Source organism: Garra rufa, chromosome 12 (assembly GCF_049309525.1).
Source record: "Garra rufa chromosome 12, GarRuf1.0, whole genome shotgun sequence".
Classification (NCBI taxonomy): domain Eukaryota; kingdom Metazoa; phylum Chordata; class Actinopteri; order Cypriniformes; family Cyprinidae; genus Garra; species Garra rufa.
The window spans coordinates 242,354-267,295 of record NC_133372.1 but is presented as its reverse complement, the minus strand read 5'-3'; the positions used below and the strand labels follow the sequence as shown (position 1 = coordinate 267,295).

The following is a 24,942-nucleotide window of genomic DNA, read 5'->3' as shown; positions in this document are numbered from 1 at the left end:
TTGTGTTTGTATTTGTGTTGACGAAGAACAGCTCTGCAGCTGAAACACTCGCTCATCCAGTTCATAAACTCAGACTTGTGCCTTAAAACTACACTTCCCATCATTCTCTGTGAATCACTTACACACCTAACACTTTTAATTATGGTACACTAGTGCTAAAGGCTTCCTGTGTTTATTAGGAAGTGAAAACGAGAGAGAAACTCTGAAAACTATCATGTTTAATTTATTCAAACCAAAATTATTTCAACACAAGCCACATAATTACAACTTCTGAACAGCTTTACATCCATATTCACATCATTCAAACATTTGCTAACTCAGACGGAGCTAACGAAGATTGTGATCGGTCACTTCCCATCAGATTCTCCTGAAGATGCTGCAGGTCTTGAGATGCCCACAGAGGACATGATGTGTGAACACTGAGCTAGCACATCCTGAGCTGTTCTCCATTCGTCTCCATTTAGCAGAAAAGAGTTGTGATGCTAAAGATCAACACATTATTAAATAATCCAGTCAGAACGGTTCAGACAGTCGCAGATGTGAAGTTTGAGGTACTCATGATCTCACGAGGAACTCACACGCTCTACTTATTCCCTGACCGAGCCGCACATACAGCTCCTTCCAATACCAGCGAGAGGAAATTAAAAGGAGAAGTGGCGGAAATGAAGGATCACGTGACACAGCTAACTCAACACACAAAACGTGGATCAGGAATGCAAGCCATGAACTTAACCTGATCCGAAAATGTTCAAAAAGTAAACTGCCTGTCAGGTTGTCAAATGCACAGAGGGTTGGATATTCCTCCAGCGTGTCAGTGCTGGTCACCGCTGGTAGCTGCTCGCTGTGACCGTCAGTATCTGTTCCTGAACCTTCTCCGTGATCCCGCCGTGTTTCGTCTCCACGCCGCAGGTCCGCGGCCCCGTGCTGTCCTCGCTGTCCGTGTCGCCGTAACAACTGGAGCCGGACGACCCCGTCAGCACCGTCACGGAGTCCGTGGAGTCTCTGTTTTTACGGGACGGGGAGCCGCCGTTTCCCAAAGCCTCGCTTCCGTCCTTCTTCCCGTCCTCCTCCCGTCCCTCCACCGCAACCTCCGTCGTGCCTTTCCGCGTCTGATCGCTCGTCTGGTCGTTCAGCAGCTGGACGAGGAAGTCGATGTACTTCATGGCAAGGCGCAGGATCTCGTTCTTGCTGAGCTTCTTGTCGGGCGGATGGGTCGGGATGAGTTTGCGGAGCTCAGAGAAAGCGCCGTTGACATTCTGTTGCCGCCAGCGCTCGCGGCTGTTGGTGAAGACGCGCCGAGCCAACTTCTGAGGAGGACCTGGAGGAAAACACCACGTTAGATACAGCTGAACTTCAACACATGCTAAATTCATCTGGTTTCATGAAGATGCTGAACCAAAGGTTAAGAAGAGTAAAAACAACATGCGCCTCCTCACAAGTAGTTTTCACGAAACATTCATGAATTAAAAGACGCACCGTCATTGAGGTCCACTTCGAAGTGCGTGGATGGGCGTCTCTTCATTCGAGCGTTACCGAAGATTCCGAAGCTTCCAGATGGTCCGAGGAAAGAGCTGAGAGAAAGATAGAAAACACTGCGACATAAGGAGACGCATGACAAAGAGAAATCTATAAAAGCAATCCTGAGTGATTAGACAAACGTGACTGTCGTCATTCTGTTCTCATTACAGCCGCACAGCTCAGATAGATCAGACTTCATTCTCTCCACGGTGCTTTGAGACACTGCTGTATATTTACTGAGGTTCAACAAGTCTCTGGTTTACAGGAAAACATAACATTAGTTTGTTTTTTATCCTGATTCTCGATAAGACTATTAACCTGGAGTGTTTGTGCTCCAGACATGAATAACTCTAACACTGCACCGCAACACACTCCAGCTCACCAGCATCAGGTGCTGATTTATTTCCAACTCAAAACACACAAATGAAGAAGCTCTTGACGTGCGGTGAAGGAATATAACGGGTAATAATTGTGGGTTTAATCGCATCTCACCTGCTGATGAAGGGGTGCGTCTGCAGGAAGGGCGGAGGCAGGAGGGCCGCGGCGGGTCCGGCGCCAGACAGCGAGGAAAGTTGCGCCAGTCGCAGCTCCGCGGGGCCGTGAGGGAGATGCGGAGCGGGGTGCAGGGCCGTCAGCATGGAGAGGGGAGGCATGGGGGGTTTGCTGTGAGCCAGGCTGATGACCGGGATGTTGGGCGGGAGGGACGTCGAGGAGGACGAGGATGAGGACACGCGTTCAGCACCCGAGTCCGTGGATGTGACGGGGGAGCTCTGTCGAGGTGTTGTCGCCTGATCCATCTCGGCTCCCGTGGCCTCTGGTTCGGCTGCGCTGGGTGTCGCGTCCGTACGGCTCTCTGCTTCACGAGACGCATTAGCGTCAGGGGAACTCATGCGAGCAGGAATGACGTGCTGGAGGACAGACGGAGACGGTGAGGACGGCGAGACGGGCGGCTCGTTCTTCTCCATCATGACTTGAGACTGATGTGCTCTCCTGATGTTCTCAGCTTCTTGTCATCGCACCTCATGGAGAACTCTGCAGATTTAGTTGCTTCTGTTCGGTCCTGAAAGAACAGAACATTCTGATTTTGAATTGAGTTTGACAGACAGCTTCTGAAATCACATCATCATCATCATCATCATATATAGCCTCCAATATATGAAGATCAAACTGGTGTGACATAATTCCAAACAAAAAACGGCTACAATGACATTAATGTTTGCCAGCCAGAGTGGTATGACAAACCATTTTGAACTCTTGAAACAGTCCAAAAGAACTGGAAAGACCTTAAAAGGTCACACCAGCTTGTAAATGCCTTTAAACAACCGTTTGTCCGCAGCCAGTACATAATATGTAGGTGTGCTCTGGGGATGCTGATTCACGTTCACACTGCAGGTGAATCTGGTGTCACTCTACTTCGGAGAATTCACTTCACACATTTTAATGATCAACAAACACATCACTGCTGAAGTGTGATTGACCCAGTGTGAACATCAGTTAATATACTGGACATGACAGCTCATCTGAGGAGCAAGAAAAAACAAAAAACATTGATTATCATGGGATCAGGAGTGGGTTAGGGTTTGACACTCTTTAAACTTTATACCTTTCATGGCCTGAAGTCGTTCTGCATTTAGTACTAACGCTGGCCAAAACAACTAATCTCTCTGATTCTGAGCTCATCAGGAACAGCTGCTATCAGTGTTCACTTGCGTTAGTTGTGTTGTTACTTGTATTATGCGTATATCATCTGTCTAAGGATCAGTTCTGACATGAGTCACTGACTGATCAATGAGTCGATCGCTATGACAGACATGATCAATGAATGTCTTCACACAGACACAAAGAGCGATTCAACACAAGCTTCTGCAAACGCTTTCCTTCACGTTTCCCTCTTTCAAACGACGGCTGTTATTCCTCACACTTGTTCCTCTTTCTGTCCAATTTAATGAACTTTATTTTTCATAACGACCAGTCCGATCCTTAACAAAACACCTGACATTCTAGAAGCTCCGTGTGTTTTCAGATGGTCACTCACAGGAAACGTCACGCATTTCACGGGTCACAACGGTTCCTCCGACGTGTCTCTCTCTTTCCAAACCTTTGTGTCGTTGTGTTTTTAATGTCCACGTCAGTTTACAAGAACTTTCTGATTCTCTAATGAGCTTGTTCTCTTTTCCTATTCAAGACGTGTCAGTGTTGTTGAACACACATATGAAGTTATTCAGTGTCAGCACTGCTTCAGAATCAAATCAGCGGCGGTCAGACGAACGGAAAGCGTGTGCTGCGGTGAGGCGTGCGAGATCTGGTCGGTCACTCACCGTGTTTGTGGTCACTTTCTCTGTCGTCTTCATTCACGCCGTCTGCGAAGCGCACTCTCCTCCACGCGTCTCCTCGCGCTTCCTTCCCGTTCCTGAGTGCCGTTCTCCACCAGTTTCTCCAGCTTTCAGTGAAGATCAGAGACACGATGACCTCACAGCAGGAACGACAGACCGCTGCAACATGCGCCGATGTAGAAGTGATGCACGTGTGCCCATGCGCCCGTCTCTCTCTCCATCAGCCCCCCCATCACCAGCAGACATGGTGCTCTAGTTGGACACCAGTTGAGCTGAACTAGTATTGGACGAGAGAGAGAGAGAGAGAGAGAGAGAGAGAGAGAGAGAGAGAGAGAGAGAGAGAGAGAGAGAGAGAGAGTGTTTTCCGCTCTCTGCTGGACAGGAGGATGTACTTGTACAATATGGTGATGCTGATAAGAGTAAAAAAAGTGCCTGCAGGCCTGAGATAAGAGCCCCCCCACCCGTCTCTCTCTCTCACCGTCTCTCTCTCTCTGGTCAGCCTCAGACACTGAAGGTTCTTGGATCTCGACCAAAAGGAAGCACAACTTACATCACAATTGAATAACATTGTAAAAGTTCTCTCTCACACAGTCAAACTGAAGTAAACGAAGGTGAAGCAGCATTTATTCTGTTCTGCTGGAGTTTGAGTGAATACATTCAGACAGAAACTATGATGTTCAAACTCTTCATCATCATCATCACATCTTCATCAGGCCTCACTGCGCAGCTCCACAAATACTGCGTCTCATTCAATAACCAACACACACGAATCTGAGCGTTAAATCAGACTACCGACATTTTCACACAGAAATTATGATTCATTAGTAAGTTAACACTCAAATTTATTAAAAAATGTACTATTAAAACAAGAACCACTTGAAACCACATTTACACCGAGATCACATCTTCAGAATGAGTAACCTTCAAAAAAAGTAATAAAAAAAATGTGTGCTGTCAAATGATTAATCATGATTTATTGCATCCAGAATAAAAGTTGTTGTTTACATAATATATGTGACCCTGGACCACAAAACCAGTCTTAAGTCGCTGGGGTATATTTGTAGCAATAGCTAAAAATACATTGCATGGGTCAACATTTTTGATTTTTCTTTTATGCCAAAAATCATTAAGAAATTGTAAAGATCATGTTCCATGAAGATTTTTTGTAAAATTGCAACTGTAAACATATCCAAATGTAATTTTTGATTTGTAATATGCATTGTTAAGAACTTAATTTGGACAACTTTAAAAGGTGATTTTCTCAGTCTTTTTGATTTTTTTGCATCCTCAGATTCCAGATTATCAAATAGATGTATCTCAGTCAAATATTGTCCAATCCTAACAAACCATACATCAATAGAAAGCTTATTTATTGAGCTTTCATATTATGTATAAATCTCAGTTTTGTCAAATTTAACCTTATGACTGGTTTTGTGGTCCAGGGTCACATATGTACATGTACTGTGCACTTTTTTTCTAAACATATACATGCATGTGTGTGTATTGTATACACTAGTGGTGGGCATAGATTATTTTAATTTTTTTTTTTTAAATCTAGATTAATCTCACTGTAATCTTGGAATTAATCTAGATTAAAATGGCTAATTTGAATTCTGCCGAAGGCATTCAGAATATGTGCTACCCAAATAATGACTAAAAGTAAGTCTTTGAGAACGGGTTTCTCAAACCAGGTGGCGCATTAGACCAGAGCTCATCTCCTGTTTCCAAAATGCATCACAAACTGCTTGACAATTACATTTACAACACAATTAACTACAAACTTGTGTGACCAACTATTCCTACACTGCATGTACTTCTGCGTAAAAGGCTGCGTGAGTGCGCGTTGCAGTTAAATACACAGATGCGCACGGACATATCTGCATAGTTAAACTGCGTTGCTTTTAGAAGCGTCAATTCAGTTGTTGCATATAGTTTAATGTCTTTATTTCGGGATTATCAAAGTAAATTATAACTCACGCACGTGCCCCAGTAAAAAGGGTCTAGCAACGCACCTGCCCTGAAGCAAACCCGGCGGCTTCATAGCTGCATCCATGTTAGCACGCGTGTTTGATGTGGTAATTTCACAGTAGGTATACACACAGGTTTGAAAACTCGTTCTCGCCCCCTACAGTGCAATTCGGCCAGGTTTACATCCGCGCTAAAATATCAAGGTGAAAGTCATCATAGCTTGCGTAGTATAGACCCAGCTACCAACCCAACTTTGAGAATAGATTAACGGCGATATTTTTTTTAATCACCCGATAAGAGTCTCACGTTAACGCAGCACGTTAATGCCGATAACGGCCCACCACTAATATACACATAATAAATATAACAGTGCATACACATCATGTAAACAATAACTTTTATTTTGGATGCAATTAATTGCAACAGGACTAAAAACACAAATAAAACAAGAGTGACATGACAACACAACACAGCTGGCAAACTGAGGCTCAAAGCATGATGATGAAAAGCACATTCTGATTTACCAGAAGATATTAAAAACCAGACAGGGTCTTCAAGTACAGCTTCACTGATGCTCTGGAGGTGAAGACAGGTGAATCTGTACAGAAAGACCGCTTAAGGACACCGTCTGGGTGCCTTTATGCATATTATTTCCTAATTAGAATAATCTGGATTGATTATCAGTAGAACAAGAGTAAGAACACATATATGTTGTGGTGAAGACAAGCTCACCAGCTCACCTTCGGGGAAAAAATGTGAGTCTGTGAAGAATGTAAAAAATGATGGCTTACTCACAGAAGCACTTTCGTGCAAGGTGAATTTTTTTTTTACAGTGCCAGAGAGTTCGTCCACAGTGAAGAATATATACAAATGCACAAAAATGACAAAAATCCAAAGTACCAAAGAAACAACAAAAAGGAAAAATAAATGTGAATTAATGTGACTTTATCACAATGTTCACACACCTGGTGTGTTGTTACACTCTGGCAGAAATTTTGTGAGCGTATGTGAATATGTGTGTGTCTGTGTGTGTGTGTGTGTGTGTGTGTGCGCGCACGTGTGCGCGTGTGTGTGTGTGTGTGTGTGTGTATAGCAGCTGTGTCACGGTCTGTCGACTGCAGTTTGCCGTCACATCTGTGGAGATTTGCCTCAGTGTTAAATTAAGACGCGTTTTAACCACACTGAGAAATGCTTCTTTCCATTTTCAAAAATACATACGAGTGTCTTCAGCGTTCAGTCAGATGCACAACAGAGCTTCAAGAGTGGAGTTGTTAGGTTAGGTTTTTGATACCGGTGCCAAATCACTACATTTAAAAAAGCCAAAAAATGGTGGATGACACAAGAATATAATTTCTTTAAAGTTCTTTAAATTGAACAATGTATTAAAAGTTTAAAGTATACATTAACATTTAAGTAAATACAAAACACAACAATAAAACCTAAGCCACCCAAGCCAACTACAATAATTTAACAGCTTCAAATTTCAGCAATTATTTTCCAGAAATATTACCATATTTGCCTTCTCTGGTAAAATAGACACCTCTCCTGACTTACTGCATGTCCTGGTATGACTGGGCCAGGGGTCGTCCACACTGAGCGGGTGATTTGTGAAAAAAGCAGAGGGGGGAGGCTTCCCATAGGTAGAGGTTGACCAAACCGTTAGTGTAATTTGTTAACAACGCACATAATATACCCATTTTTTAAGGCAAGAACCAGGTAATGAGTGTCACTATGTCAACCATTTTAAAACATTTGCTGCATATCACAGTGTCTGAATCATTTCTCATGAAATACACACCTTAGATCGTTTAGTTTTTGGCGCGTTTAATTTACATCAGCTTGAACCAGCCCATTCACTTCAGCTCATTAACTCTCCTCTTATTAGACAGTGTGTGGCTATCAAAACTTTGGCCTTTTAGTGCTTCATCCAGCAGATTTTGTTTAAGTCCAAACAGAATTTCACTGTTAAAACCAGTGTGACAACTAGCCCCAGTCCACATGTAAACAACAGACAGATGATAAACAATATCACACAATCACAAAACACAAAGATCGAGTAGATAAAGGTCAGTAAATCAGCTGTTGTGATGAGCCGTCTCATCGGGTTAGACACTCTTTGTGTGAAAGTCAAACTGATGGTAATTATAGCAGCCAGCGTTTCCTCACGAGGGAAGAAATCGCAGCAATTGTTTGAATCAGAAGTGGCTCGTATTGTCCGCCTGTCTAAACACGAAACAACAAAGCAGCAATAAATGACTCTGTCTTTGTGAGTGTGTTTACATTTCATGGATAATCACTTTTCATCAGTGTAAATGATCTAACTAGCAGACAAAGGGTTATGAAGAGGACAAGAGCGAGAGAATGACATCACACACACACACACACACACACACACACACACACACACACACACACACACACACACACACTTCATGTGCAATATGCAAACATCTCTTGCTCACTCACACTTGTGTTTGAGACACATTTCCTCCATCCACGTAAACACTATTGTGTGTCAGAGATACAGATCAGTAAGGCTTAATTGTTTAGGGCAATAAGAGAGAGAGAGAGAGAGAGAGAGAGAGAGAGAGAGAGAGAGAGAGAGAGAGAGAGAGAGAGAGAGAGAGTGTGTGTGTGTGTGTGTGTGTGTGTGTGTGTGTACTTTTACAGCTATCTTTGTGAGGGCTGCTTTGAGTTTTAGACCATCGGAGTGAGGACAATTTTGGGTGGATTCTCACTTTCTGAGACCCCTTTAAAGGCCTGTTCGAGGGTCAAGACTTGTTTTAGGGATCAGGTTGAAATGGGGTAAAGGTTAGGTTTAGAGTAAGGGTTTGGGTGAGGCACTTAGTTCTGATGGATAGGTTTAGGGGAAGGAGCTAGAGATTGCATTGTGTCAATGTATGTCCTCACAAACATAGCTATACAGAGTTGAGTGTGTGTGTTTGTATAAGTCTGTGTAACAAGTGCCCTAAATGTAAATTGGAGCAATGGACCAGTTTCAAGGAAAGAATGATGGCAGTAAATAAAATCCCAAAATCATGTAAAGAGGATAATCCAATATATAAGAAAGATAAAGTTTATACACAAAAGACGAATTCTGTATTGTCTTTCTATCCTTCTTGTAATAAGATTTGATTTCCTTTTCTTCTCTTAAATAAAGCTATGATCTAATTTATTTCTGTTTCCTTAAATTGTAGTAATTTTGAAAAGCTTTGATTTGATCTTGCTATGCATTGACAGTTATTAAGCCTCACTGTTTTTGGAGTTTAGGATTCTTATCCTATTTTGCTTTTACAGTTTCTTACACCATTTTAAACAAGCCAAAGAAATTCCCATTAACAAAGCACAACGGCATGCAGTTGCTCCGTGACAATAGGCCTCAGATCTTTGGGGAGACCAAGCTGGTAAGTCGTATGATCACTGACCACTCTCCTCCTATAAAGAATGCCATTCCTCAGCTCTAACTTTTTCCACTCTTGCAGGAGGAATGGGAGTTCCGGCAACTCTTTCCCAAGTACAGGTAAGGACGGGTTTCCTGATTTCAGTTGTAAGATTACTTCCTGTATAGCTTTATCAGCTCTTTGTTTGTCTTTCAGCTCTTGCACTGTCAGTTGAGGAACAACTGGAAGTCCTTCAAGGCACTCATAGGTCTCAGAAATTGCGTCTGAACTCACAGAAAGAGACTCAATAAGAGGAAGATAATTGCGCTGTAGATACGCAGAGGGCTTTTCTCCAGCATTTGGCAGCGTGTTTAAGAATTTCGCAAAAGATCATCCCCGTCCTCGACTGCATCAAAGACAGAATCCAGAATGTCTAGGTATGCATTAGGTGGGGCTGTTGCACCCAAATGTCTCACAATTTCTGATGCTGGAGGTAACAAACTGTCTAATATTTTCCTGGAACGGTGTAAATCAGAAAATGAAGGATCCTGAAGAATCAGTTTAACACTCTTTCTCCAAGCATCATAATCAACTTCAGCGCTCAGATGTGGAATTTTCCCAGAGAACACTCTGAAAGGTGCATGTAAGAGATTCCTTCATTCTTAATTACTGTAGGTGTTCAACTATCACACGCTGGATTTCAGGTGGATTTACATCAACCACATCAGAATTTGATGTTCTCCTTTCAAACAGCACTGAACAGGCTTTGACACCCTTCTACATTTTTCATTTCCTTGAATGAGGTAGGAGGATCATGCATAGGACTACCAGACCCTAAGGAAAGATTTGGCACATTCTCATCTGTTAAAAGTTCATCACTGGATGAAGTAGCTTGAGATAACTGTTCTCTCAGAAGTTCCTCAAAAGTCAACTTAGGCAACTTAGCAAAATAACAGGCGGTTGCTTGTTTGTTTGCTGCTGGTACATAGGCACTTGACAAAAGTGTTATGACGTAAGAGAGGGCTTCTAAAAGTGTATGGCAATATCGGCTTGAGAGTTACCAGGGCAGAACAGCTTTCATATTCTACAATAACATCTCTATGAAAAGGTGACTGTGGGTCATCTACTCTCAGATGTCTACGAACACGTCCGTGTTTGTTCAAAAATTCAACTAAGGCCTCGTCAAGCTCAGCGCCTGTCAACCCATGAACTATCAACGAGTTTGCAACTTCGACCTTCTCACTTTCAACAATATCCATGTTTTTTAAAATTAACGCAATCTCAAGTCTGTGGAATCTACCCTTTTGTTTTATTCTCTTTTCAGGAACTCATCCAGAAGATATTTACTACCAGTGGTCTCCTGGCTGGCTCGCCAAAAATTTATGTAACAAGTGCCCTAAACGTAAGTTGGAGCAATGAACCAGTTTCAGGATTCTTATCCTATTTTGCTTTTAGATGTAGAATTTCTTACACCATTTTAAACAAACCAAAGAAATTCCCATTAACAAAGCAACACAGCATATAAACACAAATCAATGCAACAATTCAAGCAAACCAGAACTGACAATTAAAATCCCAAAATGTACATTTGACTCGCACTCGTTGACACTCAATTTAATATACCCTTGTTAGGGCTATTCTTTTTGTTAATTGTCTTTTGAAAATAGTGCAAAATGCCCTTTAAGGTGTGCAGATTCCGGTAAAATTCAGGTAAGAGAATGTCCAGCTGAAGAAAGTGGACGTAACAAAGTTGATGCCACGAATCCTCCACGTGTCACAGCAAAGATGTATCCTTCCAGGTTCAGAGATCAGAATTCAAGTTTGGGTGCTCGCTCCCTCAAATCCATGAGGGGTTTCAACTCAAGCAGTAAACCTGACCTGTTTTACCAAAGCAGTAAAACATTCAATGCAATATCTTTTAAACTTTTCTTGCTCTTTTAACGGTTTACACATGCATCTCAACTTTCATAACGAACAAGTGTCCTCTTACCAGAATATTGAGGATGTGCAAATTACAGGTTTTTCAACTGCTTTCACACGTTTTCAAAACTCCAAGAATTGCACACACAAAATGCCTCACATCTCTTGCAAAATAAAGCACTGCATTCAAAATATCTCAAACACGTCTCAAAAGCAAACGTTTGTCTTACGTTGCAAACACCTTTGCCATAATAGGATATTTTTGGATATATCATATACACAGTTATTCAAAACCTAAAGCTCTTTTTAATGAGCTCCTATCTACATTTCTGTATAAGATTGAGGATTGTTAAAAAAAATAAAATAAAATCAAGAAAAATTGATAAGCAGTTGAAAAAAAAACTGTAAAAAAAAATATCAAGAAAAATCGCAAATGTTGAGAAATCAAAATAGCAAGATTGAACTTTTTTTTACTGTAAGTATTTGTGGTTGCGAAACGATAACAAAAATAAATACACTACTAGTCAAAAGTTTTTGAACAGTAAGATTTTTTTTTTTTTTTCTTCTGCTCACTGCATTTATTTGATCCAAAGTACAGCAAAAAACAGTAAAAATTAATAAAAAATGTACCATTTAAAATAACTTTTCTATTTGAATGTTCTAAAATGAAATTTATTCCTATTCTATTCCTGTGAATAGAAAGTTTAGAAGAACAGCATTTATCTGAAATAGAATTTTTTTTGTAACAATATGAATGGCCTTATTAATTTTGATCAATTTAAACCATCCTTGGTAAATAAAAGTATTAATTTGTACTCAACTGTTTTAAATTTATAATAACAAAAATAAATGTCAGCATATTAGAAAAACTTCTGAAGGATCAGACTGGAGTAATGATGCTAAAATGAAGCTTTGATCACAGGAATAAATTAAAATGTTTAAAATATAAAATATATCTCAATATTACTGCTCTTGCTGTATTTTAGATCACATAAATGCAGGCTTGGTGAGCAGAAGAGATTAAAAAAAAAATACTGTTCAGAAACTTTTGACTGGTAGTGTATATCAACTATGTGCAGTTGGACAGAAACCAAACATAAATTTGAAAAAGGTGATTATTCTAAAGCATATTTCCAAGGTCTATTCTAAAGACATGATTAGTTGGTGTAAAGTAAAGCAATGAGTGTTTAGGAGTTAGTGTGAGGCACTGATGAATTAGTGTGGCATTTTGATCGGTTGTGTTTGAAAAAGGAAATCAAGATAATTCCTCTTAGATTTTTGGGTGTTACACAGAGAATTGTGATTAGTGTTCAATAAAATTGAAAACTAAGATTTCGTGTGTAAGCAGTTGAAAAAAGTAATATTCATAACTAAACAGAATACATCATTCAACGGTTCACAATAATTCATATTAACATTGAGAAAATATGTAAACGATCTTTGAAACATACAGCAACATAAAATAAAACACAGATAACTCACCAAATCCCGTTTGTTAAACACCTGCAGGTTCAGGTTCATCTTCACGATCAGCTAACATCGGGGCTCAGATTATCACCAATCATCGCTCTAAAATAATTCATCATCATCATCTACCATCAAATATTATAAGCTTGTTTTTAACCATATTTAAATTAATTTTAAACCGAATGAACCTTTTACATCCCTTTTAACCCATCGGTCTGTGGTGCGCGTGTTTGCCACTTTTCTCCTTCGTCCGTGAGTCATGTGCTTGCATCATACGCAACTCATGCATGCGCAATACGTCCCATTCTCCGTTCCCAATTTTAATAATTGTAATTTTTCCTGTACATAATTAAATCGCTATACTTTATTTATCTTTCTAGGCACCACATTTAACATGGGTAGCATGTGTGTCGGATGCTAAGATGCAGCTGTCTAGATGTAAGCTTTAACACTGAAGGTTGGAACACCACAGAGATTAAAACTAATCTAGTGGTAGGAATGGGCATTACCACTCATTTTGTGTTGATATGATACCAATACTTTTAAGGCCAGTATCATCGATACCAATACAATACTTCTAAACTTAATGATTAAATTACTATGAGTAAAACTGTAATGATAGCTCCTTAACTTTATATCTGAAATGCATTTTAACATTCAATGTCTTAATTGCAGCTTATTAAATGATATTTTTTACACAAGGGTAAAATGTGTTTACTGTAGTGTTAACTACAAAACCTATTGTTGAACATACTTAGCTTCACAAAGGGCTGCCAGTGACACTTAAAATGCAATATTTTTATTCTGACAGTGTATGATTTACATTAACATTACTACAAAATAGAACTTGATCCATGACTGTTAAACGTTATTTTAAATAAAAGTAATTGCACAAATTATGTAGGCTACAATTTTAATTTTAACACATTTGGCGAATCCCCCTCATTATGCACCAATGAAAGGCATTCCTACCTAGGCTGTTATTTTTGCCATTTTTAAATTTGTTTTTATTTTGATGTTGTTTTTAATTTTGATATAAAATTCAGTTTCATTTTTATTCATTTAAATTTTTCTTCTTCTTAATTTTAGTTTAGTTTTGTTTAGTGAACACATTTCTATTTAGTCTTTATATAGGCCTAGTTTAGTTTCAGTTTTAGTAAGCTATAAGGAGTTGGGAGAAATAAGAGGCTTAGCCCCATAGTTTATTTAAAATACATTAATTTCATACCAAGTAAAATTCAAATCCATTAACATATTTATTGATATATCACTTACTGATATAAAATTACAATTTATCTTCATTTGGAGTATTTTGTTATTGCACAATGCACATTTCTTAATATTATGCCTAATGTGTTTAATATCACTATTAATAAAGACTGTATGATTTCTGTATAATACATTTTGTATGTCTGTAAATGAAAGATATTTAAAGTACAGGTGCAATCAAATATACAGTAGCTATATCTTTAGTTGGACTTTAGCACTACTTCCACACAATTATTTAAATTAAATTAAATTAAATTGGTGCAATAAGCAAAAAATTAGTTGTTCAGATTTACTACCAGTTTAGTATACCAAAAGTACAATTGCAGGGTATTTTTATTAGGCACATAAATATGTAAATATATTTGTAGAATGTTCTGGATGCACTGACCAGATCTTTGATGTTTTAACTAAAATTAAAGTCATTTATTTGTTTACATTACATGTGGATAAATGACCAACTACAGCTGCGTGATTCTGGGTAAATGGAGAATAACAATTTTATTTTTAAAATAGATATCATTATTCTCCTACCATGATTTTGAAAAAAAAAAAAAAAAAATAACTAAAAATAAAAATAACATGTCTACAGTCTATTTATAAAATATATTCAATATTCATATTCATTTTCCTTTTTTTTTCTTTGCCTAATTGCCTTTATTTTCGTTAAACAGTTCTTAATACAACATATATAACCGTTTAAACATGTATACAATATTTCTTACATTTTAGAAGTAAAAATTAAATATATAATCGTAGTGAATAGGCCAATGTGTCTCGTTTAGGTGACTGACATGACATCGCGTCTCTTTAATTTGCTTTCCATTAAATAAAAAGAATTACATCAAAGAAACAGTTTTATAAATTAAATAAAACATAATTTCCAAAGAAATGCAAGTCAGTGGCACTGAGAACTACTCCTGAAGATAATCCCCGCTCATTAACCGCTGGTGCGACTGTCCTTATTAAGGAGCTGCGGGATTATCCCGGGCATTTCAAAGTTTACTTAATGTCAATAAACTTTGATGCTCTGCTAGCGTTACTGGAGCCACATTTGACAAAGAAAACCACTAATTTCTGTGAACTCAGTGTACAAGGACCTTTACAGTGCTTTGTGCTGCAAACGGAAGTGGGTGAACTTGTCAGACGCAATTCTGGATTTTGGAGTTCGCTTGTACGGTGGATCTAAACGGTCAAAGCACCTCACAAAACGTTTGCTACTAATGCAGAAAAGCAGAACAAAAACAAACCGGATCAGTTTTTTTTTTTTATGACAGACAAAAGTTTTGGAGGTTGTATATACAGTGGGGCAAAAAAGTATTTATTCAGCCACCAATTGTGCAAGTTCTCCCACTTAAAAAGATGAGAGAGGCCTATAATTTTCATCATAGGTATACCTCAACTATGAGACAAAATGAGAAAGAAAAAAAAAAAGAATCCAGAAAATCACATTGTCTGATTTTTAAAGAATTGAAAAGATTTTTTTATTTATACTGTAGATATTGGTATATTAAACTATATATATGTTTTTCTTTTGTGAATAGTAACAACAACAAAAAAAGGGGTGGGGGGGGGATTCTCTTTCTCTGGATAACTGGTGATTCTTTTCAACTAACTTTTTTATACTGGAGGGACCACTTCTTTTGAGGAAAATATGAAGACCAAACCACTATGGCAGTGGTATTTATTTAAAGAAACTAAACAAATGATTTAAATAGATTTATCTAGGGGCATAAATTAAAAGAAGAAAAACCATAAAAGAACAAGAATAAGAATTTCTGTAAAGTAATCAATCTGATCTGCAAATAATATTTTATTTTAAAATATGCACCTATTTAATTTCACTTGAATTGTTGAAAACGCAAAACAGAACAATGCTGTTGTCGTCATAATCAATTTTGAATTTCATAAATCAATTAAATGACAGACCTGCTTTTCATTCAAAACGGCAAAATTTGACCAACATTTTTTTATAGTTTTCATCACTGAATATTGTTGGACATTTACGTTATAGAAGGGGAACGCTACGTTTCTTTCAGTCGAACCAACTTTTGCCATAGTAAGGAACGCAACTTTCATCGCACAAGCTCTTACTTTCAGTTTTCATTCAGAATTAACAGCAAGCCAAAAGGGGTAAGCTTTCAACCGAACTGTAGAGGCGAGTACTTGCATTTTAGACGCTTATATTATGTTCTTGCCCCATCCAGGCAATGAATGCACGTTATTGAATGAGTGGGAATTTTTAGAATATTATTGAACCGCTCAGGTAATTTCAGTGGTAAGCTATAAAACATACAGTAGTCATGTATTAAACTCCCGTAACTCACAAGCTCCCCATGATAGCGCGCAAATATTTCAGCCCTTTCTCTCGTTGTCGGTCTATGCTTTTACGCAACAGACTGAAGCCTCCGCGTGAATTCAGCGCATTGCATTCGGATAATAAAAAAATACTGCAATTTTCTGGTGTTATTTTATTACTGTTGGGGCAGTCTCCAGCTATATTTCTCAAGATACAGTCCGCTTCAGATTGGTTTTAATCACTGCCCATGCCTGGAGCTGGCCCTGGACACGCCCATTATTTTTAAGACTTCCTGCTAAAGTTAGGAGTTACTTTTAACCTTAAGATGTTTTGTGAATACAGGCCCTGAACACATAGATCTGCTCTCATGAACTCCAGCAAGAGCTGGTTGCACACAGAGCGGTTTGATAAGATGCAAAAACCACTGTGCTGCTCACACCTGTGTGTGTGTGTGTGATTAAATATATCCGTCACGCGTGACCGCTCTGGCGTGAGACACAGTAAGAATCAGACTCGCCCGAGCGGCCGATCCACCACAGATTCACCAGAGCTCACGACAGCATCTGAACACGATCAGCACAGATCGCTCAGCGAACGCGAACCACGCTCACAGATAGAGCGCGTCGAGTACCCAGGATGCACCTGGAGCAGCAGAGGGAGGATGTCAGGGACAGCTGTTTCCTGTCCACACTTCCTGTTGGAGCGCCGGAGGGCGGGAGGCTCGATGTCGAGCGCTTCGGCGAGAGCGTCGGCCATTTTCCAAACAGGATATATGTGGCGCGGGCGCAGGTGTGAGCGCACGAACGCTCATTATTCATAACTCATTTCTTAATGCGCTGCGAAGGGCCCGCCGGGCTTCCGATTGACGGGGCGGGGCCCACGGGACAGGGACAAACTCGCTTCAGCATCGTTCAGAAGGACAGCAGGAGTTTTAAATAACAAGGAATCCCTTTGTTCTTAAATGCCTGAGATTATCAATTCATTGAACTATAAAAGACAAAAATGCAACTCACAGCTCAGAAAGAGCGTTTATTGCAGTTGAACAGTAAACATGACTTCTGCAACTTTCTGATGTCATGCATATAAAGATAAAGGGTTATTTCTGACAGCATAAATCCAAGACGACTGACATTTGGTTCATCTAATTAATGTACACTCATTAGTGTGTGACTGAACTGCTCTAGTTTTAGTCACATTTTATTATTTGTGACCTTGACAGACACCGTCGTGACCCGTCCGGAAGAACACACTCCTGTTCCTCTATAAAACCAGCTTTAAACTGACGGATGACGAAACGTCCTGCTGGAGTTCAGGACAGAGCTGCTCCTCCACACGTCTCCAGTTTCTGGAGTTCAGCGACGGCAGTCGGGTGATGAAGTGAGAACAGAATCACACTCACTCTCTCTCTCTTAATCTGCTGACACAGCTTCATATCTGGAGATCATCACTCTTTTCCTGCCTTTCAATGTTTCATGTGTTTGTCTTTCAGGGTTCAAGCCTCGTCCAGCAGAGGACGCAGATGAGCCGCAGACAAACACATAACCATCTTGATCACACACTCATGATTGTTTGGCTCATCTGATCTCATCTTAGTGAAGATATTGCATAGACTCCACTGATTTTCTATCAGGTTAATGATATTTTCTAACATCTAACCCAAGCCCTACTCCTAAACCTTCCCATTAACTAGTGAGGAGCAGTCAAGTGTCTGACTAGAGGGTTGTCAAAGTACTTCACAATAAAAGTGAGGACATTTGATCCCCACAAGCAGAGTCAAAACAAGCAGACACACAAAAGCCTTTCATGGAGTCCCCAAATGGACATGATGATGGAAAACATGAGATGAGATGAAATCAGATTTTATTGTTTCAAAAGGTGTAAGCTGTACTTTTTGGAACTTTCTTTTACTAGCAAAACACTTGTGTCCTGTCCTCCCAGTATTGAGTTCTGACAAACAGACCGATATGATTTCTCAATGAAAAAAAAAAAAACAGAAAAATGATATCTGTGAAGATTTCCAGTCAGGTTTTAGACCGTATCATAGTACTAAGACTGCTCTTATTGCAGTTACAAATGACCTGCTCTTATCATCACCTCATCATTCTTTTGTATAGACTTGAAAATTATGTTGGCATTAGTGGAAGTGCATTGGCATGGTTCAAATCGTACTTATCTGACAGCCATCAGTTGGTGTCAGTGAATGAAGAGGTGTCATATCAATCACAAGTGCAGTATGGAGTACCTCAAGGCTCAGTACTAGGGCCATTACTTTTAACACTTTATATGTTACCCTTGGGAGATATCATCAGGAAACATGGTGTTAGCTTTCACTGTTATGCTGATGATACTCAGCTCTATATTTCTTAACGGAATGCAAAGTTGATTTGTACGAGTAATTTCTTACTGCTAAATTCTGAAAAAACAGAGTGTTAATTATTGGACCTAAAACCTCTGCATGTAATAACCTAAAACACAGTCTAATACTCAATGGCTGCTCTGTCAATTCTTCGTCATTAGTTAGGAAACTAGAATCGTGGCCAAAAGTTGAGAATGACACAAATATTAGTTTTTACAAAGTTTGCTGCTAAACTGCTTTTAGATCTTTGTTTCAGTTGTTTCTGTGATGTACTGAAATATAATTACAAGCACTTCATACGTTTCAAAGGCTTTTATCGACAATTACACGACATTTATGCAGAGAGTCAGTATTTGCAGTGCTGGCCCTTCTTTTTCAGGACCTCTGCAATTGGACTGGACATGCTCTCAATCAACTTCTGGGCCAAATCCTGACTGATAGCAACCCATTCTTTCATAATCACTTCTTGGAGTTTGTCAGAATTAGTGGGTTTTTGTTTGTCCACCCGCCTCTTGAGGATTGACCACAAATTCTCAATGGGATTAAGATCTGGGGAGTTTCCAGGCCATGGCCCCAAAATGTCAACGGTTTGGTCCCCGAGCCACTTAGTTATCACTTTTGCCTTATGGCACGGTGCTCCATCGTGCTGGAAAATGCCTTGTTCTTCACCAAACTGTTGTTGGATTGTTGGAAGAAGTTGCTGTTGGAGGGTGTTTTGGTACCATTCTTTATTCATGGCTGTGTTTTTGGGCAAAATTGTGAGTGAGCCCACTCCCTTGGATGAGAAGCAACCCCACACATGAATGGTCTCAGGATGCTTTACTGTTGGCATGACACAGGACTGATGGTAGCGCTCACCTTTTCTTCTCCGGACAAGCCTTTTTCCAGATGCCCCAAACAATCGGAAAGAGGCTTCATCGGAGAATATGACTTTGCCCCAGTCCTCAGCAGTCCATTCGCCATACTTTCTGCAGAAGATCAATCTGTCCCTGATGTTTTTTTTGGAGACAAGTGGCTTCTTTGCTGTCCTTCTTGACACCAGGCCATCTTCCAAAAGTCTTGTCCTCACTGTGTGTTCAGATGCGCTCACACCTGCCTGCTGCCATTCCTGAGCAAGCTCTGCACTGGTGGCACTCCGATCCCGCAGCTCAATCCTCTTTAGGAGACCATCCTGGCGCTTGCTGGACTTTCTTGGACGCCCTGAAGCCTTCTTAACAAGAATTGAACCTCTTTCCTTGAAGTTCTTGATGATCCTATAAATTGTTGATTTAGGTGCAATCTTAGTAGCCACAATATCCTTGCCTGTGAAGCCATTTTTATGCGACGCAATGATGGCTTCATGCATTTCTTTGAAGGTCACCATGGTTAACAATGGAAGAACAATGATTTCAAGCATCCCCCTCCTTTTAACATGTCAAGTCTGCCATTCTTCATTCTTCATTTTCATGGCAAAGAAGGACTGTGCAATTCATCTGATCACTCTTCATAACATTCTGGAGTATATGCAAATTGCTATTATAAAAACTTAAGCAGCAACTTTTCCAATTTCCAATATTTATGTAATTCTCAAAACTTTTGGCCACGACTGTAGATGTGCTATTCGATAGCTAATTTAATTCGAATGGCACATTTCTAGCATTTGCAAAACCGCCATCTCAAAAATAATCTCAAATCCATCTCAAGACCACGTGAACCAGATGAGTCCTTTGCATATCTGACTTTACTGCAACATGGAACTTTTGCACTATTGACACTATTATTTTTAAAAGCGCTGAAATAAATAAATGTAAAAAAAAAAAAAAAAAATGGTAGTCTGGCATCGGTTCTGACAAACACAACTAAGCACCTCACTGAGCTTTATCTTGGATTTGGATGCAAAGGTTTTGAGAGCGAACACAGAAGAACTATATTTCAATGCTTTTATTTTCTAATTTTCCTATCACCACTAAACCCTCATCTAAACAAAGAGAACACCAGATGATGAGACAACACAGAGATTCACAGAAACTTCACAATCAGAACAAACAAAACACAGCAGCGCTGCTTCTATACTCCTCAGAACTCAAACACCAAACTCAATCACTGTTGGATTCAGCAGAGAACATCTAAACCAAAGCCTTGTGATCAAAAACACACCAGAACCCACAGTGAAAAAAAGACAATCAATGAATTAAACATTTCACTTCCATGACATTTACACACAGTCACAAACCCTCAAACTAAACCAGAACCAAAAACAGAAGACTGTTCACTGACAAACAGCTGATCTGAGATCTGACCTCACTCACACAAACACACCAGATCAACCATTAGAGGAAACATTCACATTAATCTGTGTCTGTCATATGATTCACGTAAACACAGACTCATTGATCAGATCATACAGCATCTGTGTAATAAAGCTCAAGAAAACACTGAAGACAGAGGACTATAAATACAATTTAATATTTCATTCCAGCACAGAAATCCTCTGAACACAAACACAGCCAGTGGAAACACAAATCAGTCTGTGACCAAAGAAAATACACAAATCAATAAATATATATTTAGCAATAAATATGTGGACACAAAACAAGAGAAATGTGTAAATTAAATAAGCGAACAGTCATATACTGCACTGACCGAACAGCTCGAGGACAAACGCTTTCGTCCATCCGTTCACAATAACAAACCCTGAGAATGATTCGGTTATCAGACTCCCATGAATCTGTCTATTCAGAGGTGTTCATCTCAGCAAACAGAGTCTCTACAAACACCAGAGACTCAGATATGAGCGTTTCAGCAGACAGCAGAGAGGAGGTTATGAATGTCCTACCAGCTGCTGCACTTCAGCTTCAGGACGTCGCCGCATTTCAGACACTTGGAGTTTGTGTTGGCTTCCTTCTTCGGGATGTTCCAGCACTGCTGACATCGCACACGATACTTCTTATACCTGAGAAAACAAGAGTCCATGACAACTAAATCAGGCCTCATTCAGAACAATATTTACTACACTGTTAAAAAAAACTTGCTTTCTACAAACCTAACTAATAAACATGAACAGCGCATCGTATTTTTGACATAAACTGGTTTTCACAAGCTATTTTACTTCTGTAATGCAAAACAGAATAATAAAGTATATCCACAATAATAGGATGGCGAAAGTGACTCAAATGAATCTGGTTTATGAGAAACATTGAGGAAACATGAGGAAGTTGCTTTTGTGTCGGGGTGATTTACTGCATTCTGATCAAGGATTATAAACAAACACTTATTTCTGCAGAATGAATCGTTCACATTAAGAGCAAGGACATGCTGGCGCACCTGATCCCACAGGCGTTACAGAGGGGCGTCCCGTCTTCAGCGTCTCTCCAAAGAGGAGTCTTCCTCGTGCGGCAGGACGCACAGATCTTACTCCCTGAGGAACAGACATATCACAACAACAACTGCTTTCATTATAACCACTGTGCTGAGAGACAAACTGATTCAACGCTTACAACAACATACACAATAAAACTGTTTATAACTTAAACTGGTCAGAAGAATAAAGGCAGTGTGATGAAGTCAATGAAGACTAAAAACATTAAAGGGAAAGTTCACACAAAAATGAAAACTGTCATCCTCAAACTGTTCCAAACCTATATGAGTTTCGTTCTTCTGCTTCTTTATGCCGAACATAAAAGTAGACATTTTAAATCATATGTAGCCAAACAGTTGATGGTACCCATTGACTTCCACTGTATGAAATATATATACATACATACATATATATATATATATATATATAAATATAAAAGTCAGTGGCTACCATCAACAGTTTGGTTACCAACATTCTTCAAAATATCTTTGTTCAACAGAAAAAAAAAGAAACTTACACAGGTCTTCAGGATGAGTAACTGGTCACAGAATTTTCATGCATGGGAACTACCACTTTAATGTCAATCTTTGACTTATGGATGCAGGATTGTTTAGATAATAAAGATAGATATTAGATAAAAATTACAGAAGACTACATTGTACTGTTTACATAATTTAATTGTGTAATAATTATTGCTACAGGAACATGATGGAATAAACTCCAGTGTGTCGACTGCTATATCTATAAATAAAGGCTTCAGATGACATGAAAATGAGGTTAAAGTCTATCATAAATGTAAATGTCAAAATCACAATCAGCCCTATTTCCTTGGGAATCATTGATGTCTGGAGCACAAACGCTGCGCTTACACTTTAACTTTAACACTTAGTGAGGGAGGTTTGATCACTAGTGAGGATTAGTGATGAGTGTGTGTGTGTGTGTGTGTGTGTGCGTGTGTGTGTGCGTGTGTGTGTGTGTGTGTGTGTGTGTACCTGGTATTCATCACGTTGTGGGGACCAAATGTCCCCACAAGGATAGGAATACAAGTAGATTTTGACCTTGTGGGGACATTTCTCAGGTCCCCATGAGGAAACAGGCTTATAAATCATGCACAATGAGTTTTTTTGAGGAAGTAAAAGTTTGCACAATCTCCTGTGAGGGCTAGGTTTAGGTGTAGGGTAGGTGTAGGGCCAAAGAAAATACGGTTTGTACAGTATAAAAACCATTACGCCTATGGAATGTCCCCATAAAACATGTAAACCCAACATGTGTGTGTGTGTGTGTGTGTGTGTGTGTGTGTGTGTGTGTGTGTGTGTGTGTGTGTGTGTGTGTGTGTGTGTGTGTAAGTGTGAGTGAGCACCCTCTGGTGTTTGTGTCTGGTACTGACGGGACAGACCGCTGGAGTCGCTCTCCTCTTCAGAGCTGCTGGTCCTCTGAGAGCGGCTCCTGCTGCTCCTGCTGCTCCTGCTTCTCCTCAAGCGCCGGATCTCCTCACTGAGCAGAGGAGGAGACAACATCAACCCCATTTGACAGAGATACACCATACTCACTCCCTCAGAGGTTCTGGAGATGAACAGCTGCACCTGTAGTTGGAGGTGATGATCAGTCTGCTCTGATCCGTGTCCAGCTCTGGGTACATGCTGAACGTCACGCCCTGCACATCGGGGTCCTGCGGGTCGGGGCTGCGGGCGGGACGAGGCTGCTTCCTCTGCGTCCGTCTGCCGGCGTCCAGCGACCCCATCTGAACATCCTGCCCATCCTGCAGCTCCTTATTCACGCTCTCTATGAGATTATTGTTGAGGTCGGTTGGCCGTGAGGAAGACTGCGTGTTTTCAGAGGCGTTCAGAGGGAGCCACACATTGTCAGAGTCTCGCTCAGACACCAGACAGGAAGTGAAGTCAAGAGGACAGATGGGTGGACTATCAGGCCCTGTGGACAGGACAACAGATTCGTCCTGATCAGAACGGCTCTCGTCTCTGGGCTCGTCGTGCAGCTCAGCCATGTTTTCTGTCTTCTCGTTGGTTCTGACGTGATCCGCCGTGTGCGTCTTTATGAGCTCGGCCAGATCGCCGGGTTCTTTGAGGTCCTCCACATCTGTGAGCTCATTTATGGGCTCAGAGCTGTAGATGATGGAGAAACACGTATCAGACGGGACGCTGCTGCAGGAAGCAGTGGGACACACGGGCTCAAACGGAGGTCTGGACATGACCACGGTCTCTGTGATGTCTGAGGAGTCGAGATTCACCTGAGCTCCATCCTCAGAGCCGGACTGCAGCAGCCGCTCACACTGCTGGTTGATCAGACACATCACCTCCCATGCGCTGCTGCTGCGCTCAGACTCATCATGCATTATAGAGAAAGAGCCGGCGAACTCTGAGTCTTTGTGGCTGTGGAGGACGAGTGACCCGCTGTCGTGACTCTCAGCGTGCGGCGGTCCAGAACTCATGCTCTTGTCGTCCGCTGGTGGAGCGAGTTTCGTGGCCTCCTGAAGCAGGAGGAGGATGGTGGACTGAATCACCTGCTGGTGCTGCACATCATCTACAAGCTCATGTGAAGAACAGCTCATGTTCCCTCATTGGTTTACTGGAAAAGAGAGAAACATAATCTGAGACACTGAAGCCATTCAAATATTAAAACAAACAAATTTAATCACACTACTAGTCAGACGTTTGGGTTTGTTTGTGAAAAAAAGTCTCTTTTGCTCACCAAGGCTGCAATTATTTGATCAACAAAGTAAAAACAGTGAAATATTATTGCAATTTAAAACAGATATTTTCTATGTGAATATCTGTTCAACTCTAATTGATTGCTGTGATCGAAGCTGAATTTTCTGCATCATTACTCCAGTCTTTAGTGTCACATGAACCTTCAGAAATCATTCTAACATGCTGATTTGCTGCTCAAGAAATATTTCTGGTTATTATCAGTTGAAAACAGTTGTGCTGCCCAATATTTTTGTGGAAACAGTCCTACATTTTTATTTTTTTGAGGATTCATAGATTAATACAAAAATTCAAAAGAACAGCATTTATTTGAAATAGAAATCTTTTTGTAACATCATAAATTACTTTACTGCCACTTTCGATCAATTTAATGCA

General features: G+C 40.1%; 2 protein-coding genes across 2 annotated transcripts; both read right to left on the bottom strand.

Annotated features, from left to right (window-relative positions):
- Positions 1 to 210: 210 nt before the first annotated feature.
- On the bottom strand, positions 211 to 4,213 carry lyl1 (LYL1 basic helix-loop-helix family member). The gene is made up of 4 exons (XM_073852386.1): positions 3,837 to 4,213; positions 2,011 to 2,578; positions 1,477 to 1,571; positions 211 to 1,318 (listed from the first exon to the last, which is right to left on the bottom strand). Exons 2-4 carry the CDS (start codon positions 2,484 to 2,486, stop codon positions 822 to 824), a joined length of 1,068 nt encoding a protein of 355 aa, XP_073708487.1. The 5' UTR covers positions 2,487 to 2,578; positions 3,837 to 4,213; the 3' UTR covers positions 211 to 821.
- A 17,105-nt stretch (positions 4,214 to 21,318) lies between these two features.
- zglp1 (zinc finger GATA like protein 1) lies at positions 21,319 to 24,410 on the bottom strand. Its single transcript, XM_073851700.1, has 4 exons — positions 23,428 to 24,410; positions 23,232 to 23,338; positions 21,811 to 21,904; positions 21,319 to 21,439 (listed from the first exon to the last, which is right to left on the bottom strand). Exons 1-4 carry the CDS (start codon positions 24,408 to 24,410, stop codon positions 21,319 to 21,321), a joined length of 1,305 nt encoding a protein of 434 aa, XP_073707801.1.
- Positions 24,411 to 24,942: the final 532 nt, after the last annotated feature.

What these genes read in the sequence shown, in the direction of transcription:
- zglp1 (XM_073851700.1), bottom strand. Translation starts at nt 24,410, where the DNA reads ATGAGCTGTTCTTCACATGAGCTTGTAGATGATGTGCAGCACCAGCAG. An exon ending in ATCATCACCTCCAACTACAG is followed by an intron (nt 23,339 to 23,427) that starts GTGCAGCTGTTC and finishes TCCTCTGCTCAG; the next exon opens with TGAGGAGATCCGGCGCTTGA. An exon ending in TGTAACGCCTGTGGGATCAG is followed by an intron (nt 21,440 to 21,810) that starts GTGCGCCAGCAT and finishes TTGTTTTCTCAG; the next exon opens with GTATAAGAAGTATCGTGTGC.
- lyl1 (XM_073852386.1), bottom strand. Translation starts at nt 2,486, where the DNA reads ATGATGGAGAAGAACGAGCCGCCCGTCTCGCCGTCCTCACCGTCTCCG. An exon ending in ACGCACCCCTTCATCAGCAG is followed by an intron (nt 1,572 to 2,010) that starts GTGAGATGCGAT and finishes TCTTTCTCTCAG; the next exon opens with CTCTTTCCTCGGACCATCTG. An exon ending in CGAAGTGGACCTCAATGACG is followed by an intron (nt 1,319 to 1,476) that starts GTGCGTCTTTTA and finishes GTTTTCCTCCAG; the next exon opens with GTCCTCCTCAGAAGTTGGCT.